The sequence below is a fragment of the Scyliorhinus canicula genome, chromosome 17, assembly GCF_902713615.1.
Source record: "Scyliorhinus canicula chromosome 17, sScyCan1.1, whole genome shotgun sequence".
In the NCBI taxonomy this organism is placed as follows: domain Eukaryota; kingdom Metazoa; phylum Chordata; class Chondrichthyes; order Carcharhiniformes; family Scyliorhinidae; genus Scyliorhinus; species Scyliorhinus canicula.
In genome coordinates this window covers 91,990,261-92,014,818 of record NC_052162.1, presented here as the reverse complement: position 1 = coordinate 92,014,818, position 24,558 = coordinate 91,990,261, and the positions used below count along the sequence as shown (strand labels likewise).

The 24,558-nt window shown below is 47.7% G+C and overlaps 1 protein-coding gene across 1 annotated transcript in view; it reads right to left on the bottom strand.

The window, feature by feature from the left end:
• Positions 1 to 21,769, bottom strand: part of LOC119951479 (sodium- and chloride-dependent neutral and basic amino acid transporter B(0+)-like) — a 160,468-nt gene extending 138,699 nt beyond the window's left edge. The window contains exons 1-2 of the mRNA XM_038774689.1: positions 21,509 to 21,769; positions 14,752 to 14,784 (exon numbers count right to left, since the gene is read on the bottom strand). Of these exons, the coding sequence (XP_038630617.1) occupies positions 14,752 to 14,784; positions 21,509 to 21,769 (294 nt within the window). The remainder of the gene's footprint in view (positions 1 to 14,751; positions 14,785 to 21,508) is intronic.
• Between the last annotated feature and the right edge of the window lie 2,789 nt (positions 21,770 to 24,558).

Here is a 24,558-nt window from a genome sequence, read left to right as displayed (position 1 = left end):
TTTGTTGTCCAGCAACTAAGGATTTCGATATTCAGGACGCCAAAGTGTGTAGTAACGGAGTGGGGAAGGTAACACTGACAAAGGAGAGTGCTTGCAGGCAAGTTTGTATACTTCAACGCAAGAAGCATCAGGAATAAGGAGGGTGAACTTAAGGCATGGATTGGTGCTTGGGACTATGATGTGGTGGCCATCACGGAAACTTGGATAGAAGAGGGGCAGAAATGGTTGTTGGAGGTTCCTGGTTAGAGATGTTTCAATAAGATTAGGGAGGGTGGTAAAAGAGGTGGGGGGGGGGGTGGCATTGTTAATTAGAGATAGTATAACAGCTGCAGAAAGGCAGTTTGAGGAGGATCTGTCTCCTGAGGTAGTATGGGAGGAAGTCTGAAATAGGAAAGGAGCAGTTACCTTGTTGGGAGTTTTCTATAGGCCCCCCAATAGCAGCAGAGATGTGGAGGAACAGATTGGGAAACAGATTTTGAAAAGGTGCAGAAGTCACAGGGTAGCAGTCATGAGTGATTTCAATTTCCCAAACATTGAGTGGAAACTCTTTAGATCAAATAGTTTGGATGGGGGGGTGTTTGTGCAGTGTGTCCAGGAAGCTTTTCTAACACAGTATGTAGATTGTCCGACCAGAGGGGAGGCCGTATTGGATTTGGTACTTGGTAATGAACCAGGGCAGGTGATAGATTTGTTAGTGGGGGAGCATCTTGGAGGTACTGACCACAATTCTGTGACTTTCACTTTAGTAATGGAGAGGGATAGGTGCGTGCAACAGGGCAAGGTTTACAATTGGGGGAAGGGTAAATACAATGCTGTCAGACAAGAATTGAAGTGCATAAGTTGAGAACATAGGCTGTCAGGGAAGGACACAAGTGAAATGTGGAACTTGTTCAAGGAACAGGTACTGCGTGTCTTTGATATGTATGTCCCTGTCAGGCAGGGAAGAGATGGTCGAGTGAGGGAACCATGGTTGACCAGAGAGGTTGAATGTCTTGTTAAGAGGAAGAAGGAGACTTATGTAAGGCTGAGGAAATAAGGTTCAGACAGGGCGCTGGAGGGATACAAGATAGCCAAGAGGGAACTGAAGGAAGGGATTAGGAGAGCTAAGAGAGGGCATGAAAAATCTTTGGCGGGTAGGATCAAGGAAAACCCCAAGACCTTTTACACATATGTGAGAAATATGAGAATGACTAGAGCGAGGGTAGGTCCGATCAAGGATAGAGCGGGAGATTGTGTATTGAGTCTGAAGAGATAGGAGAGGTCTTCAACGAGTACTTTTCTTCAGTATTTATAAACAAGAGGGTCCATATTGTTGGAGAGGACAGTGTGAAACAGACTGGTAAGTTCGAGGAGATACTTGTTAGGAAGGAAGATGTGTTGGGCGTTTTGAAAAACTTGAGGATAGACAAGTCTCCTGGGCCTGACAGGATATATCCAAGGTTTCTATGGGAAGCAAGAAATGAAATTGCAGAGCCGTTGGCAATGATCTTTCCGTCCTCACTGTCAACAGGGGTGGTACCAGGAGATTAGAGAGTGGCGAATGTCATGCCCCTGTTCAAAAAAGGGAATAAGGACAACCCTGGGAATTACAGTCCAGTTAGTCTTACTTCGGTGGTAGGTAAAGTAATGGAAAGGGTACTGAGGGATAGGATTTCTGAGCATCTGGAAAGACACTGCTTGATTAGAGATAGTCAGCACGGATTTGTGAGGGGTAGGTCTTGCCTTACAAGTCTTATTGACTTCTTTGAGGAGGTGACCAAGCATGTGGATGAAGGTAAAGCAGTGGATGTAGTGTACATGGATTTTAGTAAGGCATTGGATCTGGTTCCCCATGGTAGGCTTATGCAGAAAGTAAGGAGGCATGGGATATTGGGAAATTTGGCCAGTTGGATAACAAACTGGCTAACCGATAGAAGGCAGAGAGTGGTGGTGGATGGCAAATATTCAGCTTGGAGCCCAGTTCCCAGTGGCGTACCACAGGGATCAGTTCTGGGTCCTCTGCTGTTTGTGATTTTCATTAATGACTTGGATGAGGGAGTTGAAGGGTGGGTCAGTAAATTTGCAGATGATACGAAGATTGGTGGAGTTGTGGATAGTGAGGAGGGCTGTTGTCAGCTGCAAAGAAACATAGATAGGATGCAGAACTGGGCTGAGAAGTGGCAGATGGAGTTTAACCCTGACAAGTGTGAGGTTGTCCATTTTGGAAGGACAAATATGAATGCGGAATACAGGGTTAACGGTAGGGTTCTTGGCAATGTAGAGGAGCAGAGAGATCTTGGGGTCTATATTCATAAATCTTTGAAAGTTGCCACTCAAGTGGATAGAGCTGTGAAGAAGGTCTATGGTGTGCTAGCGTTCATTAGCAGATGGATTGACTTTAAGAGCCGTGAGGTGATGATGCAGCTGTGCAAAACCTTGGTAAGGCTACATTAGGAGTACTGAGTGCAGTTCTGGTCATCTCATTTTAGGAAGGATGTGGAAGCTTTGGAAAAGGTGCAAAAGAGATTTACCAGGATGTTGCCTGGAATGGAGAGTAAGTCTTACGAGGAAAGGTTGAGGGTGCTAGGCCTTTTCTCATTAGAACGGAGAAGGATGAGGGGCGACTTGATAGAGGTTTATAAGCTGATCAGGGGAATAGATAGAGTAGACAGCCAGAGACTTTTTCCCCAGGTGGAACAAATCATTACAAGGGGATATAAATTTAAGGTAAATGGTGGACGATATAGGGGGATGTCAGAGGTAGGTTCTTTACCCAGAGAGTAGTGGGGGCATGGAATGCACTGCCTATGGAAGTAGTTGAGACGGAAACGTTAGGGACCTTCAAGCAACTATTGGATAGGTACATAGATTATGGTAGAATAATGGAGTGTAGATTAATTTGTTCTTAAGGGCAGTACGGTAGCATTGTGGATAGCACAATTGCTTCACAGCTCTAGGGTCCCAGGTTCAATTTCGGCTTGGGTCACTGTCTGTGCGGAGTCTGCACATCCTCCCCGTGTATGCGTGGATTTCCTCCGGGTGCTCCGGTTTCCTCCCACAGTCCAAAGATGTGCAGGTTGGGTGGATTGGCCATGATAAATTACCCTTCGTGTCCAAAATTCTATGATCTATGATTAACCTAGGACAAAAGTTCGGCATAACATCGTGGGCCGAAGGGCCTGTTCTGTGCTGTATTTCTCTATGTTCTATGTTCTATCTTCCCCAGCACCTTCCTGATAAACGCGACATCATCCCAGTTTGGAGCATATATATTGACCATCACCACTGCCATTCCCTCTAGCTTGCCACTAACCATAATAAATCTTCCCCCCAGGTCTACCTCTATCCTCCCCACCTTGAATGTCACCCTTTTATTAATCAGGATAGCCACCCCCCTTGGTTTAAAGTCCAGTCCTGAGTGAAACACTTGCCCACCCCATCCCTTCTTTAATCTAATTTGGTCTCCCAGCTTCAAGTGTGTCTCCTGTAACATAGCCACGTCCGATTTTAACTGTCTCAGGTGTGCGAACACACGAGCTCTCGTAACCGGCCCATTCAGTCCACAAACATTCCATCTAATCAGTCTGGTCGGGTGGGGGGGCTTTTGTCCCCCCCTCCCCTGTCGGTCAACACCATTAAAAAAAACACTAAGGGCGAGAGCTGCTGAATGTGCGACCGTTTACTCCATGGCTGCCACTGGAAGTCCTTCCTCTGGTTTTGAGATGTACAGGAGCAGGTCACCTGCATCGAGCATAACTATGTGCTCTCTGTCTCCTCTTTGGATGCCCTTCCAGTTTTTCACATCCCATGGGGCCAGGGGTTCGATTGCTAATGCAAACAGGAGTGGGGACAGTGGGCTTCCTTGCCTTGTGCCTCTTTGTAGCTGGAAGTATTCAGAGCTGGTGGTGTTAGTTCGAACATTCGCCTTGGGAGCATTTTGCAGGAGTCTCACTCAGTCGGTGAATCCTGCTCCTAGCCCAAACCGCTCCAGCGCCTTGAGGAGGTATTTCCAATCGCCTCCGTCAAAGATCTATTCTGCGTCCAGGGAGACGATCACCTCTGGTGTTCTCTCCCTGGGGGCCGGAGGGGGGTGGGGGCATCATTATTACGTTCATCAGTTGCCTGATGTTCGCAGTGAGGGTGCTATGTCTTTTCGTCCGACGTCATTTCGTCCAACGACACTTCGTCCATGTCTTTTGGTCCAACGTCTTTTTGTCCGCCCGTCTTTTGGTCCAACGTCACTTCGTCCAATTATCCAATTACAAATAGTTTAATTTAGTTTCTCAATGTTACTGCTCAAGGATCCTCTCCACCTATTTCGCCTCGAGGTTGAGTTCTGCATTTGTGCTGCTTGATCTCCAGACATTATTAAGATAAGCTGCAGGATATTCACCCATGTATGCTCCAGCGTGATGAGAGCCATTGTATCTGATGGAATATTTGATCATTCCAGACCTGTAATGTCAGAACCCACTGCCAACCAGAGGTTTTAATCACTCGACGAAAATCAAGTTTAAATCTGCTTCTTTCAGAACTGCACTCATTGTCTAAATCCAATTAGACTCCCACTTATATCTGTGTCTGTCGGAATTGTAGAATATCAAATCATCTTGTCCTCTCCCCATTATTCTCTCTCGGGGACAGTTCCCTTTTAGGGAATTTCGGGAATTTACAATTTACATCAATTTTAAGTAATTTTGGGAATTTTAAGTAATTAGTAAACTTTTAGGTTTTTTAACTGCATTTTTAGATTTTTTAACTTTTTAACTGCATTTTTCAACTTGCATTTTACTTGCATTTTATCAATTACTTGCATTTTAGCAATTAAATTCACTTGCTGTATTGTACTTGCATTTTATCAATTAAATGGTTTTATACGGAGTTAATTTGTAATTGGATAATTGGACGAAGTGACGTTGGACCAAAAGACGGGCGGACAAAAAGACGTTGGACCAAAAGACATGGACGAAGTGTCATTGGACGAAGTGACGTCGGACGAAAAGACGCGACACGCGCAGTGAGTTGCCTACCCTTGGCAAAGCCCGGCTGGTCTTCGGCAACCACGTCCGGTACAGCATTCTCCAGCCTTCTGGCCAGGACCTTTGCAGGTATTGTTGCATCCACATTCAGCAGCGAAATGGGTCTATATGATCCACATTCCATCGGGTCTTTGTCTTTTTTGGCTATCAGTGAAATTGTGGCCTGCGCTAGTGTGGGAGACAAAGTGCCCCTTGCTAGAGAGTCTGCGAACAGGTCCCTTAGATGTGCGGCCAGGGCCAGTGCAAAGTTTTTGTGGAAGTCTGCCTGGAACACATCAGGTCCCGGTGCCTTCCCCGCCTGCATGGAGCTGATGCTCTCCCATGATTTCTCCAAGATCTATTAGTGCTTCCAGCTCCCCAGTCTGTCCTCCCCCACAACCAGCATTTCCAGTCCGTCAAGGAACTATTTCATCTCCGTGTCCCCAGAATTTTCTATTTTTAACCCTGACGATTGACTCTGGAAGCTCACATATAATTTCATGTTAAAAATATTTTTAGCTAATGCTATCAAACAATTAAGCCAAAAATGAGCCCAACATTAAATTTTACTATTAAATGAAGACATGTGTCCTGGTATTAACAGGGAATAGGGGAATGTATAGACGAGGCCAAAAACCACCAATGAAACTAGATGTTCTGTCGATCACAATGCAAGGACCTCACTAATGTTTGACTATCTGTTTTCAGCCCAACACCAAGGAGAAAGTTCCAATCGGGAACTCTTGTGAAAGGTGCCAAGAAACCAGGAGAGGAGGAACGTTTGGAAATTGAGACTATGGGTTAGGTGGTAGGAGGGCTGAGGAATTGATCATTGGGGTGGGGAGGGAGTTCAGGGAGAGAAAAGTCATGGAGAGGGAGGCAGAGCAGTATTCCAAGGGGTAGGAGGGAGCAAAGCAAAACCAGCAATCAGGGCTGGGGGATTGTGAAGGCTTCCTGGAAGGATAGCTGTTCTTGCTGGCCCTCAAGGAGAGTTAAGAAAGGCACTTACCATGTAGAGCTGAGAGCAACCACCTCCCTTTCCCTGATGGGTTTCCAGGTGTCTGGTGAACTCACACTGCAGCGTTGAATTTTAAATTGGGTTTGAGCTGCATTGTGGACTCCTGCCTGATTTAACTATGCTGATGAAGCCTCTTGACATCAGGACACCCAGTTGAGCTGATTCCATAAAAATGGCAAATATTTGTGGTGGGATAGGCACACATTTGCTTTATTTAATTCACCCCTGACCCTTTACCCCAAACTGAAATGAATCTAAATAATATTTAGGGGTGCTACGTATAACAGTGGGGTAAAATTGCATATTCCCTGAAAACAGGCACAAGGTTTGCAATATTTGACTATGGGTTTCCTCCCACAAGTCCCGAAAGATGTGCTGTAAGGTGAATTGTACATTCTGAATTCTCCGTCAGTGTACCCGAAAAGGCGCCAGAGTGTGGCGATTAGAGGATTTTAACACTAACTTCACAGTGTTAATGTCAGCCTACTTGTGACTAATAAAGATTATTATTACTATAACCCATGTTCCTGTATGGCTGGTTGGACATTCATTCCATCCTGCCAGCTCATTTCCATGGTTGCTGCATAAAAACACATGAATTAGAAGCTGGAGTGTGTCATTCACCAGACAGTCAGCACTAACAACCCTGTAGATTGGCTGGAAATATCGGTGTGAGACCAAAATCATAACTTGCTCGTGCCAATGAAAGAAAACTGCATTGTCTTAAAGAGAGCTTGCAACTCTTAAAGATAGGCTGCACCACTTAAAGACAGGCTGCACCTCTTAAAGACAGGCTGCTCCTCTTAATGAAAGCATTCTCCTCTTAATGCTAGGCTGCACCTGTCTAAAGAAAGTCTGCATCTCTGAAAGACAGAATGCACCTGTCTAAAGACAGTTTGTTCCTCTGACAAACAGGCTGCACCACCCCCTACATATAGCCCACACAACTTAAAGACAGGCTGCATCAGTGAAAGACAGGCTGCGCCTGTCTATAGATAGTCTGCTCTTCTTAAAGACAGGCTGTGTCATAATATACATCCGTGTATATGATGGAGTGCAGAACGGCAGTGATTGACACACAGGATGACCAGTGAGCACACAGAACACAGCAGCCAATCACCAGACAGGACACGACCACTATAAAGCCAGATGGCACCAGTTTTCCCGCTCTCTCAGGATCCAGCCTCTGAGACAGTCAAAGCCCGTGAGCAGCAGCCAGTGCAAACACCATGTGGTCGTCAGTTAGTTTGGTCAGGCCAGCCTCAGGTCTCCAGTCAAGTCAGCATAGTGTCAACCCAGAGTCAAGCATGTAATATATTAGATGTTAAATAAAATCGTGTTGCATCTCATCATCCTACAACTCCCTTACATTCTCTGAAGGCGAAGACAAGACGAAATTTAAAACAGTCCTGCTGATGTTCGACAGCCACTGCGACATTGAGAGCTTTGAACGGTACATTTTCCAGCAGAGGCTTCAGGGTAAGGATGAACTTTTTCAGTCCTTTTTGACCCATCTCTGCATCCTCGTGCAGTCATGTAACTAAGACTTGCCAACTGATTCCATGATCCGGGATCAGATCGTTTTCAGGGTTCACTCCGATTCCCTTCGCCAGCAGCTCCTCAAAGTCAAGCAGCTCACCTTCACCATCGCCATCGAAATGTGCGTTCTCCACGAGCATGAAAACAACCGGTGCTCCCACATCAGGGCGGCAGAAACGGCAAAGCTAAACCCCCATGAGACAGAACGGGTGCAGGCCATCATACAAATGCAGGGCCTGAGTCTTGACAAGAGTGGCCATTTTGCACGCTTTTCCCGGGCTCCAGCGCATGTGCGCCACGACCGAGGGGACGGCGAGACCGACGACCAGCCCGTGCAGGTGTGTACGTCATTCGACCGCACTACGCATGCGCGTTGACGCACGGAATGTGCTGACGTCGGCGTCATGACATGTCTGAATTGTGGCTCCACCTTACTTGTATATATTTGAAACTACAACCCCGTTATCAAGTTATCTACAGACAAGTGGTTTAGATATGTTTACTGCATGGAGTTTGGTAGATCCAGCTACAACAAAGTTGAAGGAACAAACAAGAACATTTGATAACGTTTACAGCAAGGCTTTGGAATTTGTAAATAAATGTAATGACAGGATTTCATAGATGAATATGGATGAAAATCAAACATTGGAAATTGATGCATTGGAAACAGCATTGCCAGTTAAGAGGCAGAGGAAGAAGAAAAGAATGGCAGATGAGCTTATTGATGATGAAAGAAATTCCTCAGATTCTCTAGCTGATTTTTGAGTAAATGTGTTTAACCTAATAATGGATCGCATTGTCCAGTCACTAGAATCACGCTTTGTACAACACAAACAGTTGTATAAAGATTTTTCCTGCTTGGACCCAGCAAAGTTTAAAACTATTGCAGACAAGGGCCTTGAAGATGAAGCATTGGAAGGTATTATTAAGCTGTTTCCACAAATCAGCAAAGATCAAGTAATATTGGAATTGTTTTCTTTCGCTTCAAATTTTGATGTATTAAAGCTATTGCTTAATGATGGTGAGAATATGGATTCCAGTTGTTAAAATTGTAAAATTTGCAGCACTTGTCCATCGTGTGTACTAAAAATGCTGGCATCCAACAGACTTCATGACAAGGCATATGATAACCTTTATGAACTTTATAAAGTCATCTGCACACTATCAGTTACTCAAGTCCAATGTGAGAGGACATTTTCAAAGCTAAATATCATAAAGACAAGGTTAAGAAATTCGCTGTCTGAGGAGAATTTGGAATCATACATGTTGCTATCCATTGAAAATGAATTGTTAGATGAATTGGATGCAGAAGCAATTATTGGCAGATTCGCACAATCATCTAGCGAACACAAACGATTGCTCTTAATATAGTGAACTGCATGCAATGCTCTATTGTGCTTTTCAACTATCTGTTAATGTGTAAATTGTGCAGTAAACTATTTTAAAATATCAACCAATTACTTAAAATTTAAAAAAATAAATAAATAATTCAATTATAACATTCGGTATTTACATTTGGTATCTACTGCCAGTAATATGTACAGTACATGTACACTGTAATTACTAAGAAATACACATTTTTTCCACAAAAATTTTAATTGTACCCTTTTTTCCATATGTATGTTTTGAAAATTATTTATTCGCTATGAAAATTAAATGATAGCATTGTAGTTGTGGGTGGGCCCCCTTTGTCTCCTGGCAACCAATATTTTTAGACCCAGTCCGCCACTGCTTACAGTTAACAAGGCTCGCATCCGTTTCAAGCTGGACACCGGCGCTTCGGTGAATCAAAATCCGATCTTGACGCCATCCACGTCAGACCGAGTATTCTTCCACCGGCCTGCCAGCTCCTCGACTACAATGGCAATGCCATTGCTGCCAGTGGCTCATGCCAACTTGGGGTATCCAATAGGTCATTGAAAGTGACGCTGCGATTTGAGATTGTAGGACCTGACAGAGCTTCCCTGCTCGATGCTCGGGCCTGCAAACTCCTGAACCTGGTTCAAAGAGTCCACATCATGTCATCCTCACAGGCGATAGCCTCACCTGATGAAAACTTCCAGGCTCAATTTGATGACATCATAGCTCAATACCATAGTGTGTTCGAAGGCATGGGCACACTCCCATACCGATACAAAATCCTGCTGAAACCAAACACCACCCCTGTGGTTCACGCACCGCGTTGGGTGCCGGCACCCCTCAGGGACCGCCTCAAGCAGCAGTTGCAAGACCTCCAGGACCAGGGCGTCATTTCAAAGGTCACAGAACCCACGGACTGGTTAGCTCCATGGTTTGCATCAAGAAGCCGTCAGTGGAGCTTCGAATCTGTATCGACCCCAAAGATTTAAACCGCAACATCATGAGGGAACATTACCCGATACCAAAACGAGAAGAGTTAACCAGCAAGATGGCTCATGCCAAATTCTTTACGAAGCTGGACGCCTCCAAGGGGTTCTGGCAAATACAGCTGGACACGTCCAGTTGCAAGCTGTGCACATTCAATACCCCGTTGGGTCGCTACTGGTACAACCGAATACCCTTTGGCATCATTTCTGCCTCGGAGGTATTTCACCGCATAATGGAACAAATGATGGAGGGCATCGAGTGTACGTCGACGATGTCATAATCTGGTCCACAACTCCTCAAGAACACATCGATCGCCTCAAGTGGGTGTTCCATAGGATCTACGAGCATGGCCTCCAACTCAACAGAGCCAAATGCTCATTCGGTCAACCAGAAATCAAATTCCTTGGCGACTACATCTCGCAGCAAGGCGTGCAGTGGATGCTGACAAGGTTTCGGCGATCAACGCCATGAAGACCCCAGAGGACAAGAAGGCGGTCCTCCGCTTTCTAGGGATGGTCAACTTCCTTGGGAAGTTCATTCCCAACATGGCGTTCCACACCACAGCCCTCCGCCATCTCGTCAGAAAATCGATGGATTTCCAGTGGCTACCCGCTCATGAGAAAGAACGGCGCGAGCTGCGGGTAAAACTCACCAAAGCCCCGATGCTGCCGTTTTTCGACCCCGCCAAGGAGACAAAAATATCCACTGATGCGAGCCAGGACGGTATTGGGGCAGTACTCCTCCAACGGGATGATGACTCCTCCTGGGCCCCAGTTGCATATGCCTCTAGAACCATGACGCCCATTGAGCAACGGTACGCTCAGATTGAGAAGGAATGCCTGGGCCTCCTAACGGGAATCAACAAGTTCCACAACAATGTGTATGGCCTCCCTAAATTCACGGTTGAGACGGACCACAGGCCATTGGTTCACATCATCCAAAAAGACCTCTATGACATGACACCACGGTTACAACGCATCCTTCTCAAGCTATGCCGCTACGATTTTGACCTGGTTTACACCCAAGGCAAAGAGCTCATTGTTACAGATGCACTTTCCAGGTCTATCACTACACCGTGTGAGCAGACTGACATAGTATGTCAAATAGACGCGCAGGTGCAATTCTGTGCCTCCAACTTCCCGGCCTCTGACGAGAGGGTCATTCAGATTCGTGAGGAAACGGCCAGGGATCTCCTGCTCCAGCGGGTGATGTAGCACCTCATGAATGGCTGGCAGAAGGGACAGTGTCCCCAGTTTTACAATGTCAAGGACGATCTGATGGTGGTAGACAGCATCCTCATGAAGCTTGACAGAATTGTGATCCCGCAGAGCATGCGAGATATGGTGCTCGGCCAAATCCACGAGGGTCACCTGGGAGTCGAGAAATGTTGATGTCGAGCTCGGGAGGCAGTCTACTGGCCGGGCATCAGCCAGGACGTTGCCAACACGGTCCTCAATTGCCCTACGTGTCAAGAATTTCAGCCGGATCAGCCGAAAGAAACTCTACAGTAACATGAGATGGTGACCTCCCCATGGTCCAAAGTCGGTGTTGACCTGTTCCATGCCAAGGGGCATGACTAAGTCCTCCTGGTCGACTACTTTTCCAATTACCCCAAAGTGATCAGACTGTCTGACCTCACGTCGGAGGCGGTGATCAAGGCATGCAAGGAAACTTTTGCCAGATATGGGACACCACTCACGGTGATGAGTGACAACGGCCCCTGTTTTTTCAGCAAGGAGTGGTCTGATTTTGCCCGGCTATACAACTTTCGGCACGTCACATCCAGCCCCCACTACCCACAGTGAAATGGGAAGGACGAAAATGGGGTCCACATTGTCAAAAGGTTATTATGTAAGACTGCAGATTCAGGCTCCGATTTCAACCTGGCGCTGTTGGCATACAGAGGGAACCCCACTGTCCACTGGGTTGTCTCCTGCGCAGCTTCTCATGAACTGCACACTGCGGATGACGGTTCCAGCCATCCACATTCCAGACCTTGACAACTTCCCGGTCATACAGAAGATGCAGCAGTCTCGGGCCCAATATAAATCAGCATACGATGCTCATGCTACAGATCTCCCCGAGCTGGTCCCAACTGATCGAGTTCGTGTACAGCTGCCTGACGGCGCCTGGTCCGCCACAGCTGTGGTGGTCAAGCAAGTGGCCTGGAGATCGTTCCTCGTTCGCATGGCTGATGGCTCTTTCCTCCGACGCAACATGTGGGCACTGCGCAGACTTCCACAGCCCGCCACCCGACTGTGACGTCCCACCTCGCACACTGCTTCCTCCTGACGGGCCCTGCCACGAGACCACCGATCTACCAGCAATCCTGCCGACCTCTGCGACCACCGCATTGGCGGCAGTCCCGCCTGTCCAAGTGCAGGCGGCCCCTGATCCACCCTTGAGACGGTCAACCGGAATTCGTCGCCTGCCACAGAGACTAAACTTATAGACTGAATGTTGCATAACCTTGTTATCTCATCGTTTTGACATCTGTACATATCGTTTTTTACTGCTTTATCTGCCCTATATCTGCACTAGCGACACCTTCCCATGTATATAAGATAGCATGTTCTGTATATAGTCAAGTACATGTACACATCTTCATGCACATGCTCCTCAATATTTATTACCTGAACACAAACTTTAAAAAAAAAGGGGGGGAGATGTCATAATATACATCCATGTATATGATGGAGTGCAGATAGGCAGTGATTGACACAGAGGATGACCAGTGAGCAAACAGAACACAGCAGCCAATCACCAGACAGGACACAACCACTATAAAGCCAGAGGGCACCAGTTTTCCTGCTCTCTTGGGATCCAGCCTCTGAGACAGTCAGAGCTCGTGAGAAGCAGCTAGTTCAAACACCATGTGGTAGTCAGTTAGTCTGGTCAGGCTAGCCTCAGGTCTCCAGTTGAGTCAGCATAGTGTCAACGCACAGTTAAACCTGTAATATAATTAGATGTTAAATAAAATTGTGTTGCATCTCATCAAGTGTTGGAAGCCTGTCTCTCTCTACACTGCATCAAACACCGTCCACATAGACCCAGCCTACCCAACACATCAGGCTGCACTTGTCTAAATATTGTTTACATCTCTTAAAGACAGGCTGCACCTGTCTAAAGATAGTTTGTTCCTCTGACAAACAGGCTGCACCATCCCCTAAATATAGCCTACACCACTTAAAGACAGGTTGCATCACTTAAAGACAGGCGACGTCTATCTAAAGATAGCCTGCTGCTCTTAAAGACAGGCTGCACCTATCTAAAAATGGCCTGCTCCTCTGAAAGACAAGCTGCACCTGTCTAAAGAAAGCCTGCCTGCCTTAAAGCCAGCTGCACCTGCTTAAAAAAAGCCTGCTGGCCTTAAAGCCAGGCTGAACCTGTCTAAAGAAAGCTTGTTCATTTTAAAGACAGACTGCACCTGTCTAAAGATAGTTTGCTCCTCTTATTGACAGGCTGCACCACCTAAATATAGCCGACAACACTTAAAGACAGGCTGCACCATTTAAAGACTGGCTGCACCTATCTCAAGATGCTTTGCACCTCTTAAAGACAGGATGCACATATTAAATATAGCCTGCACCTCTTAATGCAAGTCTGCACATAGCAAAAGCTCGCTTGGACTGTTGAAAATAGTCTCTTCTAATTAAACCTGAGCAGATAAGACAGTTCTGAAATAATTCAATCTGACCCAACAAATAATGAAAAATGGTACAACATAGAGAGAGAGCAGAATTTATGGTTTTCTGACTCTGTAGTTGTGTCCTTGGTGGTGGAGGTAGAAAGTGGAAGAGACGCCCTGCATCACTGGGTCCAGGACACCCTCCATACACAAGCTAAGAAGGCAATGGGAGCATATAACCATAAACAACGATCTGAGAAATTAAGCCCTGAGAAACTTGATAACATGCTACAAGAAGTTCAATGGCCTCACACAAATGATCAAGATCAGTTTCAAGTATCTTCAAATGCCTTATTCTGACAGACCACTAAACGTAGACACTGTTGAAATTGCTCATCATTCACATCCCTGCAATCTCAAGACTCATGTCTGACATTCATTTGTTCTGTCTCGCCCTCAGAAACTTTGCACTGTCGGAAACCCTGTGAACAAGTCTCAGGTTTCATACTATCTGGAAAATGACTGGAACATTACCCAAACGCGGGCACATTTCCCTTACACTTGCAGAACAAGTAAGAGCATAACCAAAGGCAGCTGGAACTGGATACATGGGTGCAGAAGCTTCTGCACATCCTAAACCCAATGGATGAAACAATGCTGACCATTAGGACGTCCACTGCTGAGTTTCTTCACACTTAATCCTCCTCGCATTCCACATCTCTCATCCAATACTTCACTGAATTAGATGTTGCAAATGGTGCAAATTTTTGCCTCTGAATTCTCTCCTCCCTTTCTACTAAGGTGCTCCAGAATGGTCAGGTGTGCTGATTTCCCATTCGAAAACCCCATTTTCCACCTTCCTGACCTGTAAATAGGTTAATCAAGGAGCAAAATAGACCATTAACTGGGGCGAGCATGTTCCGCCCTTCCATTCCACCCTCCCAATCCACTTTTCCATTGAAAATCAGACTCTGTTCTGGAGACATTGGGATCTAGGGATGTCTGCAACTTTGTTAGACCAGATGTTGAACAGAAAGTACAGCTTTGACCCACTTCAGAATCACTGTGTTGTTTTCCATTCAACCGCAATTAGCTGGTAGTTCGGAAACACCCTGATCCCCACAGAGAGACTCAGCAATTCACAACAATCAAAATCCCCAAATCATCAGCACCCCTCAGAGTTTTACATGAGATTATTGTCAACTTTTGATAAAATTACTCACCTTGTCCTCCAGAGGATTTATTTGATGGTCACTCTGTGAGAACACAGATAAAGTCAATTCTCCCTGGTCAATGTTTGGAAACAGTAAGAAGTCTTACAACACCGGGTTAAAGTCCAACAGGTTTGTTTCAAACACTAGCTTTCAGAGCACTGCTCCTTCCTCAAGTGAATGATTCACCTGAGGAAGGAGCAGTGCTCTGAAAGCTAGTGTTTGAAACAAACCTGTTGGGCTTTAACCTGGTGTTGTGAGACTTCTTATTGTGCTCATCCCAGTCCAACGCTGGCATCTCCACATAATGTTTGGAAAATGACGAACAATCCTTCCACATGCGTACAGACTGGATGTAAATCCTGAAGAGAACACTTCTGTCCAAAGGTGTTTGGGCACTGCTCCGGGTGTCTGGTTAAAGATAATTCAGGTTCTCGTCAGATAATGACTGATAATCCCGCAGTCAGAAGCTAGTTCCTGTTTAAAATGGGTAGAGTTCTGCCCCCCTCAGGCTTGGGCGATATCCAAGGACACTGAGTATTTCTGCTGTTACTTGGCCAATTTTTAGACTCCGTGTTCCCATTTCGGGTTATTTGCATTAGTTTTAGAATACTGTGTCAAATGCATCTCCAGGTGTGGGCACAGCAGCAGGTTTAAAGGAGGCAGCACCAGGTAAATCCACACAAACCAGGATCAGCAAAATAGAAATTTATAGGTGTTTGATTAAATATAAGACACTCTGTTCTAATATCCGAAAACTCATGATGGCCCATTCAAGGGGCTGTTTAGCACAGGGCTAAATTGCTGGCTTTGAAAGCAGACCAAGCAGGCCAGCAGCACGGTTCGATTCCCGTAACAGCCTCCCTGAACAGGCGCGGGAAAGTGGCGACTAGGGGCTTTTCCCAGTAACTTCATTTGAAGCCTACGCGTGACAATAAACGATTTTCATTTCATTTCATTCAAGGTGCTGCAGTTAATTTTACAAAGATGTAATATCCAGGTGAAACCATGAGTTAATTTCATTTGCGATGCCAACATCAGTCAGCCAAACAGAGCCAGAGGCTTTGCTCACCTTTGCTGGATTCTCAAAAGTGCAAGGGGTTGACGATTTATTTTTTTTCATTTACGAGATTTAAGTGCGGCATGTCGGCGCAGTGGTTAGCACCGCTGCTAACCGAGGACCTGGGTTCCATCCCCCACACTGTCCGTGTGGAGTTTGCACATTGTCGCTGTGTCGGTGTGGGTCTCACCCCCACAATCCAAAACAATGTGCAGGGTAGGTGAATTGGCCACGCTAAATTAGCCCTTAATTGGGAACAAAAATAATTGGGTACTCTAAATTTATTAAAAAAAATTTTTTTTTTGAAATTACGAGGTATGGACAGGTTTATTACCCCTCCCTAATCGCCCTTCAGAAGCTGGTGGTGAGCTGCCTTCTTGAACATCGAAACATTGAAACACAGAAAATAAAAGACTGCTCTGTCATTCATTATGATCATGTCTGATCAAGTTCAATACCCTGATCGCACCTTCCCCCTAGAGGTATATTAAATTCCTTCTTGAAATTACACAACATTTTGCCTTCAACCACATTCTGTGGCAGCGAATTTCACAGATTCACACTCTCTGAGTGAAGGAATTTCTCCCCTGCTCAGTCCAAAAAGGTTCACCCCTTATCCTCAAGCTATGACCCCTCGTTCCGGAATCCCGGCAGGAGCGGAAGCCTGGACACTATGCCGCCTTGTGCAGGTCTACACCACCAGTCAGGGGCCAGTGCTCCCAATTCCGACGACGGCGCGTTCAGAGTGTGCAACAACGATTACAGGATTCTGATCCTGGCAGCACAACGGATCCAGAGGAAGACTGCCTGGACTCCGCCTACTGTGTGGGCATCATTACCAAATGTGAATATGCCACATCCAACTCATCACAAATTCAATCCATCCTCGCTGTGGATTCTGCGGACTAATGGCATGAGGTGATGTAGGTCAACCACTGCTCCATCCAGTTTAAGCTGCACACAGGTGCTTCTGCCAACCTGCTCTCACAGGCAGACTTCAGCTGCATCAAGAAGCCCCCCAAGGTCCTTCAAGCAGCCTGCCAGCTCCTGGACTACACCGGAAATGCCATCACGGCACTGGGATCCTGCCATCTACTCATCTCCAACCGGTTATGTTTTGAAATTGTCAAGCCAGACAGAGCATCCCTATTTGGCGCGCAGGCCTGCAACAAGCTAAACCTAGTGCAGCGGGTTTTCACAACAACATTCTCCAATGTGGATCTTCAGGTCGGCATTGACGACATCCTCGCTCAGTATCCGGATGTGTTCGACGGTATGGGCACGTCGCCATATCAGTACAAGATTCTGCTACGACCTACTGCCAAGCCAGTGGTCCACGTACCACGGCGGGTCCCGGCTCCGCTGAAGGAGTACCTGAAGGTATAGTTCAAGGAGTTGCAGCAGCAGGGGATCATTTCCAGGGTAACCGAACCAACTGACTGGGTCAGCTCGATGGTGGTGGTTAAAAAACTCTCTGGAGACCTGTGCACCTGCATTGATCCCAAGGAACTCAATAAGAATATAATACATGAACACTACCCCATCCGGAAGCGGGTGGAACTCATCAGTGAGATGGCACACGCAGGTTTTTTTCACCAAGTTAGATGCATCACATGGATTTTGGCAAATCCAGCTGGATGAGTCCAGCAGAAGGCTCTGCATCTTCAACACACCGTTTGGCAGATACTGTGATAATCACATGCCGTTTGGCATTGTCTCGGCATCGGAGATCTTCCATCGGATCATGGAGCAGATGATGGAGGGCATTGAAGGGGTTCGTGTGTACATGGACGATATCATCATATAGTCCACGACCCCTGAAGAGCATGTTTTCCCTCTCCAGCAGGTATTCCGCCGTGTACATGCCAATGGCCTGAAGCTGAACAGGTCCAAATGTTGCTTTGGCTTGTCGACACTCCAGTTCCTAGATCTCTCAGCAGGGCGTGCGTCCGGACACAGATAAGGTCAAGGCCATCGAAGCCATGAAGGTCCCTGAAGATAAGAAGCGGTGTTGCACTTCCTGGGCATGGTCAATTTTCTGAGCAAGTTCATCCCAAACCTGGCCTCACACACCACGGCCCTATGGAACCTGGTAAAAACGTCCACTGCCTTTGAGTGGAGGGCAGCACATCAGGCAGAGTGGTTAGAGCTGAAAGCCAAGCTCACCACTGCACCCATCTTGGCATTTTTCGACCCAGACAGGGAGGCGGAAATCTCGACAGATGCGAGCCAGGATGGCATCGGTGAGGTGCTGCTTCAACGCGATGACAATTCATCCTGGGCACCAGTAGCCCATGCATCTAGGGCTATGACACCCACCGAAACAAGGTATGTGCAAATAGAGAAGGAATACCTGGGTCTTCTCACTGGCATTCTCAAGTTTCACGACCATGTCTACGACCTGCTGACATTCACTGTCGAGACGGATCATAGACCTCTGGTCCACATTATCCACAAGGACCTGAACGACATGACGCCTCGGTGCAGCGCCTCGTCCTCAAACCCAGAAGGTACAACTTTGACTTAGTGTACACTCCTAGCAAGGAGCTCATCATCGCTGATGCATTGTCCCGCTCCATCACATTGCCTGGTGAACCGCTTGAAATTATCCGGCAGATTGAATCACAGCTGCAGCTGTGTGCTAGCACCCTCCCGGCATCTGATGAGAAGGTGGTTCGTATCCGCGAGGAGACAGCCAAAGATCCCCTCTTGTAGCGTGTCATGCACCACCTCAGCAATGGCTGGCAGAAAGGGCAGTGCCCACAATTTTAAATGTGAAGGATGACCTGATGGTGATTGATGGTATCCTCCTCAAGCTGGATAGGATTGTCATTCCACTCAGTCTCCAGAGCTTGGTACTCCGCCAAATCCATGAGGGACACCTGGGCATCGAGAAGTGCAGACGCAGAGCCAGGCAGGCTGTCTACTGGCCCGGTATTAGCCAGGACATCACGAACATGGTCCTCAACTGTGCGACCTGTCAACACATCCAGCCAGCGCAGACAAGGAAATCGAGACCTTCCCATGTTCCAAGGTTGGCATCGAACTCTTTCGTGCAAATGGTCGTGACTACGTGTTGATTATTGACTATTTCTCCAATTACCCTGAAGTTGTGAAGCTCTCAGACCTCACATCTTGGACCGTCATCAAGGCCTGTAAGAAGACGTTCTCCAGGCATAGTATCCCACTCACTTTCATGAGTGACAATGACCCGTGCTTCAACAGCCACGAGTGGTCTATGTTTGCCAAGTCATACCATTTCAAACATGTCACTTCCAGCCCACACTATCTGCAGTCCAATGGGAAGGTTGGAAAAGGGGTGCACATTGTGAAACAGCTTATCTGCAAGGCCGCGGATTCTGCTTCTGACATCTACCTCACATTGCTTGTGTACAGGGCGACTTCACTGTCCGGTGGCATGTCGCCGGCTCAACTCCATATCAACAGGGACCTGCGGACAACTCTTCCAGCCATACACTTGCCCGACCTGGATCACCTCCCGGTGCTGCAGCGCCAAAACCAGCAAAAGCAGGGCTATGATGCTCATGCCACCGATTTGCTCGTGTTATCCCCGGCAGACACTGTCAGGATCAAGATACCGATTGGTGGCTGGTCTGCTCCAGCTGTCCTTGTTCGATAGGCTGTGCCCCGCTCGTATGTTATACATATAGCTGATGGTTCTGTTGTGTGATGAAACAGACGGACACTGAACAAAGTTGGCTGCCCGCAACTGCTTTCTTCTCCGTTTCCGTCTGTTGTTTTGCCACCTCCTGATACCTCGAACTACGAGGCCACCAGTCAGGCTTCCATTCCGCCTGTCACGGCACCGTCGTGCCCACCACCACCTCTCCGGCGGTTGACAAGCATCAGACGCAAGCCCCAGAGATTGGACATATGGACATTTGTTTTGTTTGCTATGTTCTGTTTTCACACATTAGACAGCTGTCTTCACATGTAAATACGTTCACATGTGCCACCACTTGTAAATATGTTAATATATGCCACTACATGTAAGTACGTTCCCATGTGCCACCAAAACATAATAAAAAGGGAGATGTCATGATATGCAGACATGCAGATAATGATATACAGACAGGCAGCTAATGAACACAGAGAACAGGACATGACCAATGAGCAGGCAGGACACTCAGGGGTGGTATCTGACTATAAAAGGCACGAGGCACTCACACTCTGCCTCTTTCCACTGATGAACATCTACAGAGGGAGTCAGGGTGTATGTACAGTATCACACCTCCAGCACGTGGCTAAGAGCTAGTCTGGTTCAGACGGACAGAGTAACCACACTGAGATCAGCAGAGAGTTGAACTCATAGGGAACTGTGCTAACTGTGCTACTGGTTCAATAAATCAAATTGAACTAACTTCAAGGTCTGGAGTATCTTTTGGTAAAAAGCTGCATTCAGTTGCAGCCTGTGTTATCCCAGAGTACATAACACAACAGTCTTCACTCCAAGGGCCACCGTCAAACCCTCCTTCTCAATCTGTGCATACTTGTGCTCGGCGGCAGTCAGAGACTAGGATGTAAAAGCGATTGGTAGCTCTCTGCCATCCTGCATCCGATGGACCAGGACGGTCCCGATCCCATTAGGGGATGAATTGCAAGTGACACTCAGGGGTTTACCCAGGTCATAGTGGGTCAAGACGCCAGATGGGGTAGCTGCCATTTGATACAGCAAAAATCCTCCTCTTGGGCCGCACCCCAGAGCCAGGCCTGGTGTTTGGTCAAAAGGAGATGAAGTGGGCCAGTACCACCCCCAAGTTCGGGACGAACGTGCCGTCATCATTCACCAAACCAAGGAACATCATGTCCCTTGGAACGGGGGCCAACTATATGGCGTGGAATTTGGCTTCCATTGGGTGCAACCCCTCACGGTCCAAACAGTAGCCTCAGTAGATGACCTTCTTGACATGAAATCTGCATTTTGCTTGCCACAGGCAGATACCAAACTCTGAGTATCAGCCCTAGATTCTGTAAATGCTCCTGTTCTGACTCGCCCGTGACCAGAACATCATAACGATATACAGCGACCCACGATGGGCCGCGCAGAATGCTTTCCATTGCAAATGTAATCATCCCGCAAGCCGACTAAACGCCAAAAGGAAATCGGGTGTGTTCATAAAGACCCCACTGAGTATTGATAGTTACATATTTCCCAGAGGACCGATATAGCGTCAGCTGCAGGTAGGTATTGCTCATATCAAGCTTGGTGAACGTGCATCCGCCAAAATGCACAGACCGAACAATGCCCACATTCTCCAGGCGGTCGAGCTCCGCATTCACCTTATCCACCAAATCATAGGGTGAGGGCCGTGCCTGGAAAATATGTGGTTGAGCCTCGGGGTCAACGTGTATTTTGGCCACAGTGCCTTGGATGGTCCTTGGACTGGGCTGGAAAATGCAGAGGAATTTCCCAAGCAGATCCCGCAATCCACCGGGCCCTATTTAATCGATGTGGTGCCAGTCCAAGCGGAGCTGGCATAGCCAGTCGTACCCCAGGCAGCTGGGACCATCGCCTTAAACCACAATCAGAGGGAATTGGACTGATTGATGACCATAAGCAACAGGGCTCTGCACCGTCCCCATGATCTACAACTGCTCCCCCGTATATGTAGTCAGATGAGCCAAAGTCATCAAAGTCGACATCCGAACACCCCGTTGAATACGGTCGAACGTTCTCTCGCACAATACCGACACTGCCGTCCCGGTGTCCAGTTCAATGCGCAGCCAGTGACCATTTAGCTGCACAGGGATGCAGATGGGGGCCACGTGGTATGCTGCCAGACATTGGAACTGCATCTCTACCTTCCCTTCATCAATAGCGTTGAAGTGATAAATTACAGGGCCCCCTGGGCTATCGCCAACCTTGACCAGGGCATTGGAGCCGTGAGGGTCCACGCTGTTAGCGGCCACCCCGACACTATCAGCAGCACATCGCACACGGAGACACATCACCTTCGGCAGTTTCAGGAAAAGGTTCTGGTGGCGGCTGGTGGTTCAGCGACCACTGGCCCGTCATGTGCCCGACCAGGTAAGGGGGCGGCATGCAAAGATCCATGTCCCAGGCCATTGAACCTCATTTCCTGGATCTCTTGAATACCATGCTTTCTCGACACAGGGTGATCTGAAGCGCCTGCTGGAGCATTAAATTGGGCTCACCAAGGAGCAGTGGTTGGGTCTCAGTGTCACTGATGACACAGGCAAGGCGATCCCGTAAGAGTTGCGAGAGGGAGGTCCTATATTTGAAAAACATAGCAAGCCAATGTAGACTGGCTCTGTCATGGGCTCATCCGGGACAGCTTCTGTTGTATTCAGATGGGAGTGGGGTGGGGCACAGTGGTTAGCACTGCTGCCTGACAGCACCAGGGAATCGGCTTCAATTCCGACCTCGAGTGACTGTGTTGAGTTTGCATTTTCTCCTTGTGTCTGCAATGGTTTCCCCTGGGTGCTCCGATTTCCTGCTACAGTCCAAAGATGTGCAAGTTAGGTGGATTGGCCATGCTAAATTTCCCCTTAGGGTGGGCTTACAGAACTAGGACAGGAGATTGGACCGAGATAGTGTGGTCTTTCAAAGAGTCGGTGCAAATTCGATCGGCTGAATGGCTTCTTTATTGTTGGGATTCTATGAAGACGGTATCTCTGGACAATCACAGAGGGTGGTGGGCTAAAATGTTGCCTGATGAGTTACCCAAGGTCGGCGAAGGTGTGGGTGTGCGGCGCATCCGGATATGTGAGGTCCCAAATAACTCCTGTGTCTGCGCCACACATGTCGTCAGAAAGATCACTGTTTGCCTTTCATCTTCCATGAAATTATTGGCGTGAAAATCGTAGCACGTGTGCTCTGCATATAGCGGGCCCATTCTTCAACCCCGGCATCGAATGTGCCCAAGCGGCCAAACAGAGGACGACAGGGCCTGACCTGCACCTGGATTTCCAGAAGGTGGCTGAGCAGGAAGGTCTCAGCATTGACGGGGGACCGGATTTGCTCCTTGCCACCAGTATTATGTCCGCAAAAAGGAGTCCACACTAAGTTGTGAAGTTAAACAGGAGTTTTATTTCAAGGTACAGCAAAGAGTCTACGAAAGAGCTGCCCAACCAAGTGAGTTCCAGCCAGTTGTGTATTGGAATTTCAAGGCAGCTCCGCCCCTTTAATGGGGGGAGCGCGTGTTCTCCTTGGGATTCTGGGAAGACAATACCACTGTGCTGCCACCACACATGGTAAGGAAAGCACCAGCGGGGCAGCAGGGGCAGTCGTGAACAGAAACGACTTCCAGTCTGTCAATATGCAACTTATGTGTGATCACAGACAAAGGTTATTGTCCGTGTGAACACACTACCCCGACACAGGCCTACTTACTGAGACACTGCCAGATCACAGAGATAGTCCGTGTAATGGAACCCTTGGATGGCTGGCTCCGAGCCCCTGAAATCCAATAAAGTCCTTGTCGCATGTGATAATTAGTATCCTTTGCCAGAGTTAGACGGTATTAAGAATAGATTATTTGATAATAATGCTCATATTTAAACATGACATGAAGTAGACCAATTAGATCACAAATAACATAGAATAGAACAGTACAGCACAGAACAGGCCCTTCGGCCCTCGATGTTGTGCCGAGCAATGATCACCCTAGTCAAATCCACGTATCCACCCTATACCTGTAATCCAACAATCCCCCCCCAACCTTACTTTTTAGGACACTATGGGAAATTTAGCATGGCCAATCCACCTAACCCGCACATCTTTGGACTGTGGATGGAAACCGGAGCACCCGGAGGAAACCCACGCACACACGGGGAGGACGTGCAGACTCCGCACAGACAGTGACCCAGCCGGGAATCGAACCTGGGACCCTGGAGCTGTGAAGCATTTATGCTAACCACCATGCTACCGTGCTGCCTAGGCTAGCTATTTTAAGATATTGGAGTTTTCCATCCCGCCATCCCCATCATCACCACCTGACATGCAGCCATTTTAAGACGAAATGCAGCCTTTGAGAGGTACTGGCCAATCATATTGACCGGCTAGTCCAGCAGCGCATGAGGCCCCAGTGGTCAGGACTGGGACTGCTTGGAGCATCTGGAGCGGAAATCCTCGAATTTCAGGAAGAGGTAAGTTTAAGGGGGGCATCAGGGCGGAGAGGAAAGGGAAGGACTGAGTGGGCAGGACAATGGGTTTGGGGTATTCGGGGAGAGGCTGCCAAGGGGGGGGGGGGGCGGAAATGCACAGGGGTGGTTGGGTTGTTGGAGGAGAGGCTGTTGTGGTGGCGGGGTGGAAAACAGACAGTGGGAATTTGGGGTAATGGGAAGAGGTTGTTATTGGGGAGGGCATATTTTGGAAAGGAATCGACCGGTTGCCAGACCTTATCCCGGGACACCTAACGTTAGAAGGTAGCTTCTGATGCAGGCCACACAACTCACTCGACCATCCACCTCCACCTCCACTCCCCCCCACCGCCCCCCCCTCCCAACCACCCCAAGCTTTCCACTCAAAGCCTTAACCCGAGTATTTCTGGGCTCACCCCATTTGGGGGATATCCCTTAGGCCTAAAATCTGAGGCTGGTTGGGAAACGGTCTTACTTGGGGCAAAGGCGGCCAGTTGGCTTAAAATTCTCCAGCTTAAAATTGCAGAGAGGTCGGGGGAGTGGGAACTCAATGGGAAGCCCATCCGAGGAGTTTTACCTCCCACCCCCCCACCCCCCCCCCCCACACTGACAAACCCACTGGCAGAGGTGAGTAA